Genomic DNA, 18,343 nt, shown 5'->3' with positions numbered 1-18,343 from the left:
AGATGTTGCCGTTTCACATTTTCCAGGGGGGAAAGCTATTAATTCCAAGGATATTAATATCCACATGAGCATGATATTGAAGCCAGATTGGAAGACTTCTTCTCCCTTAAAAAGCGTTTCTAGTAACAGAGTCCCTTATCCAACCCTCTCAATGTAACTTAGCTGCTTAGAGATTTTCTGATACAAAGGGCTCAACCATCACTAAGCTTTTGTCTTATTTTCTTAAAAATTTATCTTTAGAAGAATTTGAATTGTAGCCACCTTCCTCCAAAGAGCTGAGGCAGCAAAACCTCTCTGCAAAACTAGTTCCATTTAAAACGTTTCAATGTGATCCTGCCAGATCCTAAAATAATTATAGCTCACAAAGGCAGACACGGCTTTGGGTCTGAACAGTTTTTATCATACTGTACCTTTCATGGGGTTGGAAGAAACATCAGTTTCATAACTGTCAAGAAACTGTGCCAAGAAAACATACCAAGATAGAAGCCATGTGCTTCTGTAGGAACACCCAAAAGAAAGGTATGATGCCCGGGGAAAGATCAGGGTTTCATTAGGGACGGTGACACTTGTTTGGCATAGAGTTTCCAGCACTGGCAGGACAACCAACTTTTCCTTTCTGAGCACTAGTAATGCCTGTGTCAGTTGTAGAATTCATTGAAATTTTGAGTTAATAGGGTCACTGCTTCTTCTTGAATGCCTGCTGCAGGAACTAAGAAAAAAAAGACTTGGTTGACAATGGCCAAGCCAATAGAAGAGGGTTTTATAGCTTAACTCCTGGGGTAGAAAAGACCCCTGTTGGCCAGGGGCAGATGCTGCAGACCTTGCAAGGACACAGCTAGCCTGCAATGCCATCCAAGCCCAGCTGCTAGAGTTCTGTAAATTATTTATCAGCTGTGGCTATAAATTAGAGATGAATGGAAGGCCTTTGGGCCCAATCTGGGAAATACTCTTTATTAATGAGTTTCAGGCATTTTCTGCTGTAACGGAAGGTTTTTGATAAGAGGACTGAGTATTCTCTCTTGTATGTAGGACTTACTAATGCTGTTACTATTTTTGCAGACTATTCTTATCTCAAATTCTGCACTAACAGGGGTTGACAAAAGTCCTTTGCTAGGAAAGGTAAATGTAGTCAATCACCCACTTAATTCAACTTACCTTTCATATCCTTCTGTCACAAACACTGGATCTAATTCCCATTTCAGAGAAGTTGAACTTACCTCTCTCCTGGCCATCAGCAAACTTCTTTGTGCCAAGTGTCTAAAATTCTTATAAAAACATTTAAATTAAAAATATAGGTGCAATTAGGGCTCTCAGGGGTCAATTATCATCCGAGCTGTCAGGCTTACCCTTCTCAATGAAATAAGCTGGTCAGCATCATGGCCACAACTTCCTGCACTTTGGTGAGTGCCAGTTGATGGGAAATACGAGGACACTTAGAAATAAAGAGCTTGTGTACCTTGGAATGAGTATCCTTGCTCACGCAACCTCAAGATGCTGTTCAGATTTACACTTCACCAGTCATCAAGCTCCTTCTCTCTCACACATGCACAGCCACAAAATCTAGTGACAGACAAGAGCTTTTGCTCATATTTTTTTTTAATGTATCACAATGAGCAGGAAACATACTTGATGAAATATTTTCAAAGGAGTATATTCAATTACCATCTACAATCAACTTAACTATGACAACAAAGTTTTTGTGACAAATTTCTTTTCAGTTTGAAAGTTCCATGTGGTTCTGTTTGTTAGTCTCCATGTATTTTGGTACAGTTCGAGATCAGCATTGTTACAGTAACAAAAAAGCTAACAAGACTACATTATAGAAAAACACCAAGAACATCATTTTTGGTTTCACTTGCTCTATTTTTTTTTTGTTTTTTATTTTTTATTTTTTTGTACATTGCAAAGGCTGTTCATATACCTCTTCACCTCAGGGTCACGTTCATTTATGCTTTCTTTCCTACCCAAACTTGCCCCCCTCCCTCCCGAAGAAAGTAAACAAACAAAAAAAAATAGTCAAAGCTTTGTTTCACAGTGGGCAGTATCTCAGCGCCAACAAACAACCAACTCAATTTATGTTTCTATTTAAAATGTTTTAATTTAATTTATTATTTAAAAAAAATATATGTCCATGAACATCAAGTGCACTGGCTTGGGTCACTGCCTCTCTCTCCTGCAACTTCCTGCCATGCCTGATAAACTCAGGTTTAAACACATGCCGTCTGTTTTACTTTATTTTCAATTGTGTAAAACTTTGGCCACATTCATCTCTTTAAATAGTTTTAATTAAAAAAAAAAAGCTTCCTAGATTTATTAAACTTTTCCGTGTGTGTGTGTGTGTGTGTGCGTGTGTGTTTCCTTCTTAAGTGTCTTTTTGGAAGGATGGATGAAATAACTCCCATTCTGTGGGTCTATTTGGTGCTCTGATTGAATGGTGTCTAGCACCAACCCACACTGTGGAGTATTTGAAAAAAAAAAAAAAAACCAAAATATGAAGTGTCAATGGAGGTGAAGAACTATTTTAAAAAGTGAGTTGAAATATCCTTTCAGCTACCTAGTATGCAGCAGACAGGAGTAAATTCTCCAAGTGAGACCAATCTAAACAGTTGAGCATTGCAGTGAATTCATGCTTTGTAAATGATATGGGTCACAGCCATGGTGGATGTCAGCCCACAAACATCTAACTAGCTCATGTTTGACCTCAAATTTTCACAATCACTGACTGCTTTGCTACTTCTGGGTTAATGCTGAGAACCATTTTTTCTTTTTTGAATGAACATTTATGTGGGCTGTAGAGTTGTAGAGGAAACCATTAAGTGTGCAACCCACTCCAGGTTGAAACAATCGCATAACCCCTCTGAGGAACACTGGTGGGGGGAAGCATGCTTAGACAATCTACCCAACCACCTTGCTGTTGCCAAACACACCCACAGGTCAAGGCATGGCAAAACAAAACACTGACAGTCACTCTGCCTCACAGAGGGAGGACGGCATAGTAGCTCAAAAAAAAGAAAAGAAAAAAACCATTGGGGAGGGGATGGCAAAATTAATTACAAGGAAATGAACTTAAAGTTGAGGGGGGAGGGAAAGGGATAGAAATTGCACTATTACCAAGCAATATCATTTTTAAAAACAAAGTTTTCAGAAAAGACCTAGCAGAATTTGACAGATAAAACTAGTGTTAAATTGTTAATTGGTATCACATAGAGAACCAAAAACAAAACAAAACAAACCAATTTTTTTCTATATGATACAGACACGGAGTAACATACAACAGTTAAATGGCAAAAAAATATATATATATTTCATAGAGTTACAAACAAGATAAAATAATGGAAAACAAAAAACTGTACAACTTTAAAATTTAAAAATGTTCATCTCAAACACAGGGAGAAATATAAGAATTCTTGTTAAAAGAAAATAGCTTGTTAAAACAGCAAATGTTTTGCGTACTTATTTTTGACACCTTATGCTACAACTGGATACTGGTATGAATAGTTAGATGGTATTCTTTAGTATTTCTACTTAAAAAAAAATTTAAAAAGGAATTTGCACTGTGCATCAGCCTAGTTAGAAATATGTACAACAGTTCAGGATCTACTCTTTCATTAAACTAAAAACAAATTCATAAAAATAAAATAGTCCCGGCTAAAAAAGAAAAAGAGAAAAAAGAAAAAAAGAAATCCATTTTCAGATCTTGGAATGCTCCAGTCTTTTTGCAAAGTCGATGAGTGGCTTCAGCACTGGGGAAAGAAGCCCGAAAGGTGACCAATGGAACCTGCATTCACAGTCTTCAAAGTTCCCTTTTGAAACATAAGGAAGAGAACGAAGGGAAGAAGGATTTCACACTTTCAGGGCAGGGGAGATTGTTTCTGTTGATGTTTGGCTATGAAAGTGAAACAGCAAAGCATCTATTTGTCTCCAAAATCTATGTTTTAGCAGCACAAAGTTTTCCTTTCAAAGTTCAGACCATTCTTTAAGATGAGAAAGGGTGTATGTTGCGTTGTGTTGTGTGTTACAGGAATACGGATATCAACATAAACACAAGTGCCTCACATACGGCTCCTTTTTTGCTCTCTTTACATTGCTATCTGCTTCTTTGTTGGCTGCACTCTGGATCACTTGCCGCTCAGACTGCCTAACACAAGGACAAAACTTTGAAGTAAAAAATGTGTCTTTTGGTATATGGAATTGTCATTAACAGTTGCCTCTCTGCTTGCAGAAGAAGCACATAACAACCTGGGAATCTTTTGTTTTACTCTTTCTCTTATTAAACTAAGTCTTGTTTGTTTAAATCAGAAACAAATTCTCAAGTAACAAGAACCCTTTCCCTTTTTTCTGCATCAGCAGTGAAAGGGTGTGTCTTTGGATTTTATTTAAAGCATGAAATTTCTTTTTCTGAGAGAGGAAAGAAAACAAAACAAAAACCAACACCAAACCCCTAACCAAAAACTTTTTTAGAAAAGAAAAGCATACAGCCCAATTAAACAAACCGAAACAAATGCTTTAGTTTAGGAAAAGAATATTTGAAGCATCTACCGAACAAGGAGGAAAAGGAGGAAAAGAAGAGGTGAAAAGAAAAGCCAAGGATAAATTAAAAATAAATGCACAAGGCTAACAGACATAGGTAACTAGAATTATATGCCTTTAAAAAGTTTCAACTCCCCAACCAAAAATAATCTTTAAGGATCCTAATGACCCCTAGGACCCTTTGAATTTCTTTCTTTAGTTTTATAAAATAATTCTGCAGCTACCCTCTAAGAAATGAAGGCAGCTACCTTAAGTGGGAGATTATAGGATGGGAAGTGGGAGAAGGAAAGAGAAAGTGGAATTAAGGGACAAGGGGGAGAAAAGCTTAGGCGAATCAACGGATTGCAATCTATCTGCTAGGAATGAACAAGACAACATCAAATGAGGAGCTGTCAGCTGGACCATACAAAAAGCTAAATGTACACAAAAGGTTTTTTTTTCCTTTTAAATCTACCATACTGCTTCAGTTCATTTCCAATGCAACAATCTACTCAACACCAAAAATGGTCATATCTATCATAAATACAGAAAGTCAGTTTTTAAAACTTATTTTTTTTAAGCTACAAGTCCTCAACACTCTTTGTGTGTGGGTTTGTTTTTTTTTTCTGAAAGTGGGAGTGCTTAACTTTTCCCCTTGAAATTGGCTTCAGCAGAAAAGCTATCCTTAAAATCCCCAGAAAGCTAAAGCAGTTCACATTGTTTTTCTCGAATACTTTCTGCCCGTTTTTAAATTAACAAAACAAAAAATCTTTTCTGGAACAAAAACAAAAACAAACCGAAAAAATAATATATATAAAACAATGATTCTGAAAACAGAAAAAAGTGTGAGCGATTGACCTGAGAATAAAAAGACATTACATTTCTTTTTTTCTTTTAGCAAGCCATTGGTATCTGAATGCTAAGATAGCAAGAAATTTAAAACTGTAACAAGGTGGACTGCTTTCCCATACAGTGCATGCCGGGCTCCTCTGTGCTATCAACTTGGGGCATTTATTGAAAAGGGGCAAATATACAAGGGGTTTAAGCTCCAAAGACATTAGGGAGGCCCTGTGGACTTCTGTTTCCCAGACCAATAGTACCTTCAAAAGGACACAATGTAACAGGGTTAAGGTTTTTTTTATATATATTAAAAGAAAAAAGAAAAGACAAGAATGTAAAATCACCGGCATAGATAGGTATATGGGAAAACAACCCACGCTTTTTCTTTTTTTTTCCTTTTTTTTTTTTTTTTGGTTAGAAGCTTTGGAATTGCAGTTAGTCTATTTTTGAAATTGGTTTGTTATTAATTTTTTTTTATTTAAATTCATTTGTTTGTATTGTTCATCTTCAAAGCTTACAATCTGAAGGTGTCCGTTCCTACACTGGTCAGACCACTGTCCTTGGGGCAGCTGGGGTCTTTGGGACCCTCCACCGGGCTCGCCGGTCCGTCGGACTTTTGGCTGAGATCCGTGTCAGACTCCTCCGAATAGTCGTCTGTTGGCATCGAGGGCTGAACCCCTGAGGTGCTGCATGAACTTGAGGTAACCGTTGAAGATGAGGAGAGAGGAGGAAAAGAAGGGGGCTTCGCGGCTGAAGCCCTGGAGACCACTTGCGGCCAAGACTTCCTGGAGGCGTGGGGGGAAGCGGAGGACGAGGACGAGGAGGGGGCGGCGGCCGACGGGGGAGGGGGGCTGTCGTTTGAGTGAGCGGCAGACTGCGAGGTAGATGCGGTGCTAGGATCGGGGAAGCAGGCAGAGTGAGGTAATAAACTAGGGTGCTCTTTGGCGTTTCTTGCTGCTCTCGTGATTGTTCTGTGTTTGTGCAAGGCCGACTCGAGATGTTGACTCAGAGCTTCCTCCCCACACAGCGCGCTCTCGCACGCCAGGCAGTGGTACGAGCCGCCGCCACTCCCACCGCCGCCGCCGCCGCTGCCGCCGCCGCAGCCCGTGGGGACGTGAAGCACCATCTCTTGCAGGTTCACCACAGACTGGCCGAAGAAGCAGAGGGACTTCAGGTGGCTCCTCGCCGCCTCCTCGTCACTGAAGCCCGCCTGGCACTTGCGGCAGACCAACTTGTACTGCACCTTTGGAACAATGAAGGGGTCGTAGAGGGAGTCTGCACTTTTGCTTTCTGCTTCTGGCTCTTCGGGGGGTTTCGGCAGGAGGGGGGACACCTCACGGGGTGCGTTTTTCTGCTCTTCTGGTTTGGGGGATTCTTTGGCAGGGTCTTTGTCTGGGGAAGCAGCCCCCTGGGGGACTGGAGTTTGGCTTGCTTTGGGCTGCTGCTGCTGCACTTTTTGCTGCTGCTGCTGCTGCTGTTGTAGTTGCCGCTGCTGCTGCTGCTGGATGGCCTCCTGCAGACTCTGCTGGTATTGCTGGTACTGCTGCAGTAGGGAGCCCGGGGAAAGCCCCATCAGGGCCTGTGACAGCGCAGGGCTGTAGGGGAACAGGCCTTCCATGCCATACATAGGCTGCAGGTACCCGCTCTGCAGGGCGCCAGGGATCTGGGGGGCATAATAAGGAGAGAAGCCTGGTACAAAGTAAGGAAGGAACTGGCTCGTGAGCAACGCTGTGGGGTCTGAAGTCAAGGCTGCCTGCAGGGCCTGCAGCTGTGCAGGGTCCACCGCATACTCCATGGTGGGCAGAGGGGCTGAGATCGTGGCTGCGGCCGTGGGGGCCTCTCCTTTCTCCTTCTTGGGGACAGACAGGGGTTCCCCTTTCCCTTTGTGTGCCTTTTCCTTCTCCTTTACCTTCTCACTGTCTTTGTCCTTGCGTTGCTGTGGCTGCTGTTGTGGCGGGAGCTGTGGTGCAGGTGGTGGCTGGGCTGCTGGCGGCGGCTGCACCTGTGGCTGCTGCTGCTGGGGTTGTGGGGGTTGCTGAGGGGCCATCCCCATGGTGGCTTGTGCTGGGGTCGGGGAGCTCAGCGATGCTGAGGATGGTTTATTTGGTAATCCAGATGTGGGGAGGCCAGGGGAAGGAACTGTTGTGCTGGGCAGACCCATCAAGTTCGGTTTAGGTGACGTTAAAGCTGAAAGGAATGGAGACAGATAAAGAAATCATGTGTCAGTCTGGGGTGGTGAGCTGAAGCTCAAGACGCTTTACCTGTGTCACGGGCACAAAGTCTGAGATCTCAAGGTTTAAACTTGAAGCAACCTCTCAAAACTACGTTTTCAACAGAGGTATCCCACCAGGCTCAGGGTTGGATGGCCTTGTTTTCTAATCAGGACTCAGTCCTGGGTCAGCTCCCATAATTCCCCTTTCAGCTAAACAACTTCCAACACCTTCCCGCCCAATGTGCGACACCCACTAGTTCATATTTTCTTTGCTGTGCTCTCAGATACCATTCACTCCACCCAAGGCAAGTAGTCTGGAGGCCCCCAAACTAGCTGTTTCCAGCTGGGACCCATCTGAACCAAAGGCCTTCATCAAAGCTCCACAGAAATAGTACAGCCAAGAGGTTCTACCAGAAGTTGTCTAGAGGAGAGAGGCAAGAGGAGATGAGAGCAAAAGCAGGAAACCTGGCCAGGCCCCTGAAGCATGTGATCAAATAACAGGCTCTACACGTGGGCCTTTCTGGCCTCCAGTGATGCAGCTGAACAGAAGTGTTAGGAGGGCAGAGAGAGGAGGAGGAATGGGAAGAAACGAAAAATAGTCCATTCAGGGAAAACTGTTCCACTGCCTTGGCTCAGCTGATCTGCTTTAACAAATCTATTGAAACAGGTATCTAGCTAGGAATAGGATTTGGAGTCTGCTGAAGAAATGAGCATTTTAGCCTCTTGCCCCTGTTTGAATGCTATATGGGAGGGCTGGGGCTGCAAATGCTTGAGAAACCAGCCACGGAACAGGAGAAAAGCATGTCAGAAAAGGAACAGCCCAACGTGCTGGCACTACCAATTCCTAAGACACTGAAACCTACTCCAAGCACTACTGCTTATGGGCGGCAAACGTCTTTGACCATACGACCAGGCCCACATGGAGTACAGCCCCATCCTCAATCACACTCAGGCCTAAACCACCACTTCCTGTAAAGCCTCCACCCAGCCCAGAGCCTAATATCCTCCCTGACCCATAGCTATCTCCTGGTTTGAGTTTTTTGTTCCAGGGTGATGGAAGATGATGTTACTGCTGCTAGTACATCAAGCTGCAGGTGCGTTAAGACTAGCAAGGTGGTGAGGAAGGACAGCGTTGTTGAGGGGGCAGATGTGCTAGATGATGACATGCTGAGAAAAGACAGGAGTTGAGAAGAGTTCACAGGCAGCAGCCCTTGGATCACCTTTACATTCACCACACCCAAGAAACTAGACAGTATACTGTACATCCTTTCATTTTACAGGGCACGAAAACGTCAAATAAAAAATCCTACAGCCCCTAATTTCATCTGGACCACCGTCTGCCAGAAAGCTGGGGTAGGGCATTCTATAACAGGACACTGTCCTCATGAGAAAAACTACTCTGAAGCCTAGACCTGGGTAAAGATGTTAACTTTGGGCTACAGCGGTGCAGTGTTTATCACACCTTATTTAAAAACCCTCAAATTTCAGATGAAGGGAACAAGGTTGTCTCAAGTTGCCAATCCCAGGAAAATATCCATTAATATTTGGATAGCCAACGAGGATGCTTCCCTCAGCACTGCATAGCATCATTAATTTACTCTTCCAAAACAGCAGAAAGGGAGCGCTGAGATTAAGTCATCTAATTTCCTCAACGCACATAAGGGACTGAAACCAGAGGAGAATATGTGTCTGACTCAGAAGAACTCAGTAAAGCCTTGTTGGTTAAATCGGCACAAATGAGGTGGAGACAGAACAGATTATGAATTCTAAACTTGGGACATGGCTCTTTCTGTTCAGCTCTAGGCATTGGACCTGCACCAAGTTTTAGATTGGAGCCAGAGCCAAAGATCAGTGGGGCAAGAAAGGAAATCTAGAGATTTCCCCATCCCTATGGCATCAGGCTTTCAGAAGAAAGATCCAGACCAGAAGACCTCAAACTGACTTTCTGTATCTTGCACTGACAGTCTACATAAGAGATTCAAATTGTAAGAAATGTTTACTGAACTCCTGCTATTTACCAAGCTCTGCACTAGCCATGTTTGATACAATAGCTTAATACATTCTCACAATAATTCTGTCGCCTCAGTTTTCTCATCTGTAAGATGAGAATCAACCAAGGCACTTCATCCCCCTGAGACTCAGTCACACACCTCTGGGGTCAGACTGATGTGATATGGATTGGGGCTGACACATGTCTGCCGTGTGACCTTGGGCCCATTAGTTGACTGTTTGGAACCTCAGCTTTCCACAACAGATAGTTGTAAGGATTAAATGAAGGGTCACACGGAAAGAGCTTACCATTGAGCCTGACATATGAAACACAAGTTCTTTCCCTCCCATTCCAGATCCAGTGCTCCTATGAGCTGTGGTACAGTCAGGTGGTGGTAACTGGGACACACCTGGCTGCCTTAAATAACAGCATATCTTTCTATCTTGAGTCCACTCTAAGTGGTCAGAACCTGAGTAGCACTAAACATATACCTGTTGACTGACTGGCTCATATTGGGTGCTGTGGAAGGAGCACATAGCACTGGGAGCCCGGAGGCCTGGGTGGGAGCTCTGGCTCCTACCCTAGCTTGCTGAATGGTCTTGACCTCTCTGGGCCTCAGTTTTCTCATCTGTAAAACAAGGGGAATAGATCAGACATTCTGATTCTAATTTTTTCACATTCTTATGAAATGTTGGGCGTTCCCAAGCCCCTCTGCCAAGGGCTTGGGCAACAAGGGTAATTCAGTGCCCAGCCACTTTCCGTAGCTGCTTTCTTGGCTTAGGTCTAGCTGGCCTCCATTACTTGCCAACACATATAAGCAACGTCTTCTACATCTTAATGCTTTCTTTTCTTGTTCTTCTATTTGAATAAGAAATTTGGACCAGGAATGTGGTAGCCTCATGTTCTGTAAAACACTGCCAAAACTGTAAAACTTGGATTTCATTCAACCAGAAACCAGGACTGCTCTGGGAAGCAGCAGAACTGCTTCAAGCCCTGGGAACAGAGCCATGTTTTGAAGGCAAAGAGGTACTCTGAGGGGCTCTTCTTTGGTGAATGTGCACTCGTTAATGCAGCCTATGGTGGGAACTTGCTGACTTGAGCCTAAGTCCCACAAGACCCTGGAGGTAAAGGTCCAATTTAGGAAAGACAGCTGGATCCAGAGAAGAAGGGTGAGGACAGAGGAAGAGGAAAAAGAGAGGTACGTACACAGGAAGAACTGCGAAACTCCCTGTTAAGTGGAAAAATAAGAACACCAAGTGTATGACTCTGCTTTAGTGGTTTGGAAGGAGGGAAGAAAGGGAAATGGGCAAAAGGAAATGGAGGGGTGATTGAATACCTCTAAAAATAACCATTAACATTTTTTGTCTGTCTGGAGGACTAATACAAACATGTCAAAATTCAGAACCACATTGCCCAATACAAGATTCCTGGTCAGTGCATTCAAGTACAAAAGCAATCTCATTAGAAACTATAACAGCCACTGTTATTCTGACTAGAAGGGAACTCCAGGAGTAAGGATCCACCATGAGTGCTTCCTCCTGATAACAGTTCTCCTGCTAGAGTAGCTCTCTAACAAAGGGGGTGAGGACCACTGGTGAGGGCAGAGTCGATTTAAATTCTCTTGAATCAGTTTCCCTAGGGCACCATCCAGAATTAGCTAAGATATTCAAATGTCTTATATTGACAACAGAAATATGGACGGGATTGGCATTTCCACAAGAACTGAATAGAACGGTCTATGATGGAAACTTCTTTCTTGAAGATACCCCAGGATATAGTATACCAGGACCCTCAAATTCTTCCCTTTAAGCACACACCTTGGGTGTGCTATTGAACACAGGGCATGAGAATGGTTTCAGAGGAGATTGTTGCAACCAGGAGGTCCCACTCCTGAACTGGGAAGTCAAAGAACCTTGTACGCCACAGGTCCAGGGAGACTCAAGAGAAGGGACCTGAAGTTTTGGTGCTGTTAGAAAACTAGAAAGGGAAGCTTCTTATCTATGTGCCCAACACTCAGAGGGTTTGGGTAGTAGCCACAGAACCAAGTGCTAACTGGGCAGCTATTTAATGCTGAAAGAATCACCTAGAACAGAACCCACCTGTGTTGGATGGAGTAAAGCCCGGCAAGGAGGGGCTGTTGAGGCCAGGGAGCAACACGGGAGGAATGCCCTGGAGCGCGGGATATGCTGTAGGAAGGTTAAGAGCCTGAAGAGGGGCGTTGTCAAACATCCCTTGCTGCTGAGCTGCCAGTCCAAGGACCTCATTGGCCTTTTTAATCCGGTCCAACTCTTGTTGAGCCATCAACTGACGTACAGTGGCTGGGTCAAAGTATTCTTTCTCCTTGTCCAACTGGCTTCCAATGGTGTCTTTAACTTTGGAGATATGCTGTTGGGAAAAGATATGGTCACGTACAGACAGCCGAGCGCTGTACTTGATGCCACACAAAGTGCACTCTGTTTTGGGTCCCTCGTAACTTGTTTGGTTTATACCAAAATGCTTGGCCATGCTTAGCTTGGACTTCTTTTCTTTTGCCCGGGCATTCTGGAACCAGACCTGAACAACTCTCTTTGGCAGTCCAATGTCATTGCCCAGGACCTCACACTCTAGCATGGTGGGTGTCCTGTAGTCATTAAAGCATGACTTGAGGACCTTAAGCTGCAGATTGGTCATTTGAGTGCGAAAACGTTTCTGCCCAGGCCGATCCCCGCTGTCTCCAGATTTGCCTGCTGACCCACTTGCACCGGGACTTGGGGAGCAGGGGTCTGCAAGGCTTGAGGTTTCACTGTAGTCCACTGTACCTTCATTGTCATATTCCTTGCTGTAAAAGCTTGGGGCTGGGCTGACCAGACCAGATGACAATCGATCTTCATACTCAGACATTGCCATCATGGCCGCTTTGGTCAACCCTTCACTGGGCGCAGAAGAGGATTTGGTTTCCGTTGCTATGCCCGTCGCACTGTCGTTATCTGCATTACCCTCATCTCCAGTAGTGGTATCTGTGATGGCTGTGTTGACAGAGGAACAGTCGTCGTTGTCCAGCTTAGCTTGGTCAAAGTTGAGATTAACTGAGGACATGGAGGGGCTTTCGAAATCTTCAATCCCTTCCACCTTGATGGAAGAAGGGCTAAGAAGAGTTCTGGGAGACAACTCCATGGTTTTACTCACTGGCGAGAGGGGAACACCTTGGCCATCACTACTGCTTGGGGGTAGGTGGGAAAAGCTAGTTCCATCAAAAATATCTCCTTTCATCTGAAGTCCCCCATCACAGTCTAAGAGCATTGCAGACAGAGTTAGGTTGTAGCCAGCTCTCTTGGCTTCATGCCAATGACGGGACCGGATATGAGCCTCCAGGGCAGTCTTGGCTTTGAAGAGTGCTCTGCAAAAAGGGCATCTCCTATGGGCCTGGGCTGGGCCCACAGCCCGGAACTGTCCTTTCCTTTCCCGGGCTCGGGTGTTCTGAAACCAGACTTGTACCACACGTTTCTTCAAGCCCACCTCATGTGCAATGTGATCCAACATCTTTCGGGTGGGATTGGAGTCCAATAGATACTTTTGGTAGAGAATTTCTAGCTGTTCTGGTGTAATAGTTGTCCTCAAACGCTTGTCTCTCTGAGGTTCTTCTCCTCCTGTCCCGCTATCGTTTTCACCAGGGCTTGCACTGGCCTTTTCCTCCAGCTTCCTCTTCAGAGTGTTCATCGTGGAGGTTGGAGTTGAAGGAGAAGTGGCCGAGCTTGCTGGAATTTGAGGTATGGCCCCAGAGAGCAGCTGACTTGCCAGGAGTGGGTTACTAGGGTCAAACAGCATGAAAGGCATATCAAGTGATCTGTCCAAAAACTGGGGGTGGATAAACTGGTTCTGCGCACTCAGGAAGTGAAGCTGCTGATGCTCCTGCCAGTGCTCAAATGATGGAAATGCCAACTTACACTGGTCACACTGGTAGGGGATTAGCTGAGGAGGTAGGTTTGCCAACTGTTGAGGAGTTGACGTGTGGAGGGGCTTGAGGGGCAGGTGGGAGAGCTGGGAAGGACTGGGGCTTGACTGGGGTAAGGGACACTGAGGTGGGGGCGCTTGTGGAGGAGGCTGTGGTAATGAAGGCGCAGAAGTCAGTGGTGGGAGCTTTTGCTGGGCTGTGTTTGTCTTCTGCTCAGGCTGGTCTTGCTGCTGCAGCTCTGCCTTTGGTTGTCCTTGCTTTTCTTGGGTTTGGGTTGGCTGTGCACTGGGAGGTTCAGCTTGCTTTGGTTTCTCATCACTCGCCTCTATTTTTGAACTGAAGGTGGCCAGTTCATCAGCCTCTGCTGTAAGCTGCAAGAAAGCCGAAGAAGCTGTACTGGCTGATGGAGCTGGGGCGCTATAAGCCTGTGAGGGCATTGGGGTACTGCAGGAGGAGCTGGTGGGCGTCAGGATTTCCATTGCGTCCATGGAATCCTCATTTTGGCTGTCATCCTGCCCCTCCTCATCCTCATCCTTATAACACAGCTTTTTCTGGTGCTTGATGAGATCAAAGATACGCTGAAACACCAGGTTGCATTTTTTGCACTGGTAGTTCAGGTTGCTCGTTCGAATGTACCTATCATTTGTAAGTTCACGCCGCTCTCCATCTTTGCCCTCTCCCTGATTCTCGTAGTTTTTCCTGGCCTTCTGTCGGGCATTTTGAAACCACACCACTATGACTCGGGTTGGAAGGTTCAGTAAATTAGACAGTTGCTCAAATTCATCGTCCTTTGGGTAAGCATTGGCATCAAAGAAGTCCTGTAGAACCCTCAGCTGGTAGTCAGTAAACCTTGTTCTTGAAGACCTCTTGCTTCCCCAGTACTCCTGCTTCTGAGGCTCCGGCGAAGGCGGCCGGGAGTCAATCTTGAGCTCCTCTAGGCTGGTGATAGGAGGATTGCTGAAGTTGTAAGGGGAGTCCTTGTTCCGCTGCCGCTCTTTGAAGAGAGTGTTTCTGAACCAGTGCTTGATCACTTTCTGAGGCAACCCAGACTTGTCCGCCATCTCTTTGATCTGTTCTTCACTGGGGGAGTTGTTAATGTCAAAATACTGCCTCAGGACTCGGAGCTGGTCATCCGTGATCCTGGTGCGAGGCCTCTTGTTCTGCTGCTGGAGCAGGCTTGGATTGAGCTGATGCTGGTACAGCTGGGCCAGGTCAGCAGGCAGAGGCTCCACAGGTCCGAGCTGAGGGGGCAGCTGAGCTGGCAAGGTCTGCAGCGGCATTGTCTGCATCATCAGCGGTGAGAAGATGGGCAGTTCCATGGGCATGGAGAGCTGCGTGAGCGGAACGGATGGCTGGGCCGGTGCAATTGTAGGTGAAGTGATGGGTGGAGCTGATGCAGGGATGGCTGGGGTGGAAGTTGCCTGAGGCGGTGCTGCAGGAAGTGGGGGTGGTGGGGGTGGAGGGGGAGGTGGTGGTGGCTCTGGGGTTTGGGGCCTCAGTGGGTACAGTTTATCATAGTGCTCTCTGTACTGTTTGGCAAACCTCTCCAGCTGTTTAAAAGGAAAGTAATTTTGATGAACGTGCTCTTGATGACTCTTTAAAATTAAGATGTTGGAAAACATCTTGCCACAGGAATCACACTCGAGCTTTTCCAGATTCTCTCCCTGTTCCGTCTTCCCATTCTTCTTCTGCACCTTCTGTTTGTTCTCGTTGTACTGAATGACCAGCTCAAAGCCAAAGTTCTCCAACAAGGCCTTGGTGGCATTCCCTCTGGCATCCGAGGCGATACGTGGAGGAAGCATGGAAGGCTCAGAACTACCCCCTGGTGCCAACTCTTTCTTCTCTTTGGCCTTCAAGGCATCTGGCAGGGATTCCTTTGGTCCCACATTGCCCTCTCCTCCTTCAGCATTGTCCTTCTCCCTCTGGCTTTCTTTTTCCTTTTCTTTGATGACCAATTTGTTTTTCTTCTCAGGGTGCTGGCTTGGCTGCAGGAGGGCAGAGTGACTCTGGGACAGAGAGAGCTGGCTTTGTTGTTGTTGTTGCTGCTGCTGCTGCTGCTGCTGCTGCTGCAGGATCTGCTGGTGGCTCTGCTGTGGGATCTGAACCTGAGCCTTCAGATCTTCCAGCAGGCCTGGACCTGTCCCACTCAGTGTCAGTGCCCCACTGGTCACTGGCAAGCTCACTTCGGGGTTGAGCTGGAACTCAGCACTGGGGATGTAGAAGGGGAACAGGAGATGCTGCTGCTGCTGCAGTTGCAGCAGGGTCTCAGTGGTCATGGGGAAGTGAGGCAGGAGGGTGGGGTTAAATAGCTGAGACTGGATCAGGGCAGCCTGTTGCTGCAGCTCTTGCTGCAAGTGAGCTTGAACCTGAGCTTGGGCCTGGGCCAGTGTCTGTGCTTGTTGTTGCTGCTGCTGCTGTTGCTGCTGCTGCTGTTGCTGCCTGGATGCAATCATATCTGCCAGCTTCTTCCGATTGGCCTCCTTGGGCTCTGAAGGGGAAGCAATATTGGCACCGATGGGATTCCCCAGGGGCGGCATCCCTACACTTTCGGTGGACATTTGGCTCAGTAAGCTGGAGCTCGGAGTGATGCCAGCACTGCTTGGATTGGTGGTGGTAAAGGTATTACTGCCACTGGTGCTCACAGGACTTGGGGTGGAGTTGCTCAGGGAGACACTGCTGTTGTTCCCAGTCCCATTGCTACTGCCACTTGCAGCCTCCAGCTTGGCTGCCCGGGCCTTGGTTTGATGCAGCACAGACCTCATGTGGATCTCCAAAGTGGAACTCTGGCTGTAAGCCACGTTACAAGTGTTACACTTGAACGGTTTGTTGTCTGGGCTGCTGGTGGGTTCTGGCTGACCAGTTGCCGATTCTTGAAGGGCTCTCTTTAACTTATGCAGGTGGGAGACAGAATTGTAGTGCACTAGCAGGATGTTCTTTTGAGTGAAAGATTCCTTGCAGACCGTACACTTGTAAGGGCGAGAAGGGTCTAGAAATTTTTCCATGGTGAAGTTGGGGCCTTTTCTGAAAGGTAGAGCTCTCTTTGGCTCTGAGCCTGAGTCTTCTTGTACTGACCCAGAGTCACTGCCTGTTGGGCTCTGTTTGTCTTCCAAGTCACTCTCTTCCTCCTTGTCTTCCTCAACAATTATGGTGTGATCCTCGGCCAGGGTGGGGTCTCCCATTGCCAGGAGGTCCCCATTGGCCAGAAGGCCACCATAAAGCTGCTGGATATCGGCCTCACTCAACTCCAAGTGGCTCGTCTCAAGGTGTTTTTTCAGAGCCTGAAAAGTTCGGAAACTGCGCTGACAAAGACAGCACATGGTGGCAGCTCTGATCACATGGTACTGAGAATGGAGCTGCAGCTTTTCAATGGTCTTGAAAGCCAGGCTGCACTGATTACAGCGGTACTTGTACACGTGGCGATCTGACACAGGCAGCTGAGGCCTCTTGGCATGAACCTCATTGAAATGTGTCTGAAGAGTGGCAGAAGTTTTGAAAACCTGGTTGCACCCCTTCTTCCAGCATAGGAAGCCTGAGTCTTCTCTCACCGAGCCTGGGTCAGCAGGAGAGGGTTTTAAATCTCCACCATGCTCTGTGCTCACAGAGGGCAAGATGTTCTTTCCCAGATCCTCTGAGGTTTCTGTAAAAAAAAAAAAAAAAACCCATCAAGCCCAATGATAAAGAAGGCTTTGTTTCAAGGATGGCACCCACAGCTGTCTACCTTGCAAGGTCTCACAAACACAGACTCTGATGAGGCAGGAAATACCCAACCTGAACACAAACTCCACCCCTACCTGCCAGCAACAGAGTACATATTATAAGCAGGCACACATGAACAGAGAGGAAGAAAAGGACATACAAAAAGTTTCAACTGATAATAGGCCTGTATCATATCACGGATCTGTCTTTTAAACAATATTTAATTGGTTGACTCAGAATCCTCAATTTCTTAAGAAGTGTTTTGAAGGTTATTGATCTTATTAGATTGGATTCCCTTTTTACATGGATCTGAATTGCAGAATATGTGAAATTAATGCTGTCCTAAGTTGTGGGGAATTTATGAGAACTGCTGTCCATTGTAATATAAGAAATTTTGAAATATATTTTTTAGCCATTTAATTTCTTGTTACAATGTAACTTTTGGCTGTCATCTCTATTCAAGAAGCATTCTCTATTCAATGAACATTCAAGTGGCCAATTATTAAAATAAACAAAAATTTTTTTCTACATTGAGATCATCATACCCATAAACATTCTGACCCTTTTTCAGATCAGCTGTCCACTGCCTAATATGGAAAAATCACAAGGGAAGAGGTAGGGCAGTAGTATGGCTGAAGTCTTCCCAACTTAAATCTCAGCAGCTGACAAGAGGTCAAAGATGTAGAAGAGCCTCATAAATGGGGGTCTAATGATCCATCTAGCTAGGAACCACCGTGGGGCACCACTACTATACTATGCAGCATCCATGTCTATAACAATGTTCTTTCCAAATGCACCTCTACACTGCATCCTAAGGCAATCTCAGAAGACTCAGAGAAGAACTTTGTGCACAGGCAGCTTCTAGAAAGACAACCAATCCAGTGGCCTGAAATCACCCACGTGCTCCACAAGTCCCTAATAATTAAGTCCCTGGAGACGGGAGTGTTTAACAGCTTAGGATGGTGAGTCATGGGTCTACTGACTGAGTCGCTGATTATTCACTCTGATGTGTATAGTCTAAGGGGATATGTGTCCATCAAAATCCCAGTGGTTCTCACCTGATTTTCTCTCACTTTAAACCATATACATAGTATACAAATACATGCCAAGAACCAGCCCCTCATCTCTAGATCAGTTACACTCAGCTAAGGAGTACTATCCAGGA

At 45.7% G+C, this 18,343-nt stretch overlaps 1 protein-coding gene and 1 long non-coding RNA gene across 7 annotated transcripts in view; one reads left to right on the top strand and one right to left on the bottom strand.

Moving 5' to 3' along the window:
• Positions 1–5,993, top strand: part of LOC106842143 (uncharacterized) — a 120,060-nt gene extending 114,067 nt beyond the window's left edge. For both annotated transcript variants that reach the window (XR_011499127.1, XR_006521062.2), the window contains one exon: positions 5,863–5,993. This is a non-coding gene — a long non-coding RNA (uncharacterized lncRNA). The remainder of the gene's footprint in view (positions 1–5,862) is intronic.
• The window catches only part of ZFHX3 (zinc finger homeobox 3), a 236,962-nt gene continuing 223,601 nt past the window's right edge, over positions 4,983–18,343 (bottom strand). For 4 of the 5 annotated variants that reach the window (XM_070500768.1, XM_070500767.1, XM_044760749.2 and 1 more), the window contains 2 exons: positions 11,651–17,119; positions 4,983–7,536 (listed from right to left, as the gene is read on the bottom strand). In XM_070500768.1, the coding sequence (XP_070356869.1) occupies positions 5,864–7,536; positions 11,651–17,119 (7,142 nt within the window). In that variant the 3' untranslated portion in view covers positions 4,983–5,863. Of the gene's footprint in view, positions 7,537–10,042; positions 10,180–11,650; positions 17,120–18,343 lie in introns of all 5 variants that reach the window. The other variant, XR_011499124.1, reaches the window with a different exon arrangement.

Source organism: Equus asinus, chromosome 28 (genome assembly GCF_041296235.1).
Source record: "Equus asinus isolate D_3611 breed Donkey chromosome 28, EquAss-T2T_v2, whole genome shotgun sequence".
NCBI classification, from domain to species: domain Eukaryota; kingdom Metazoa; phylum Chordata; class Mammalia; order Perissodactyla; family Equidae; genus Equus; species Equus asinus.
Note: the sequence above shows the minus strand (reverse complement) of the source record. Positions and strands in the feature narration are given on the sequence as shown.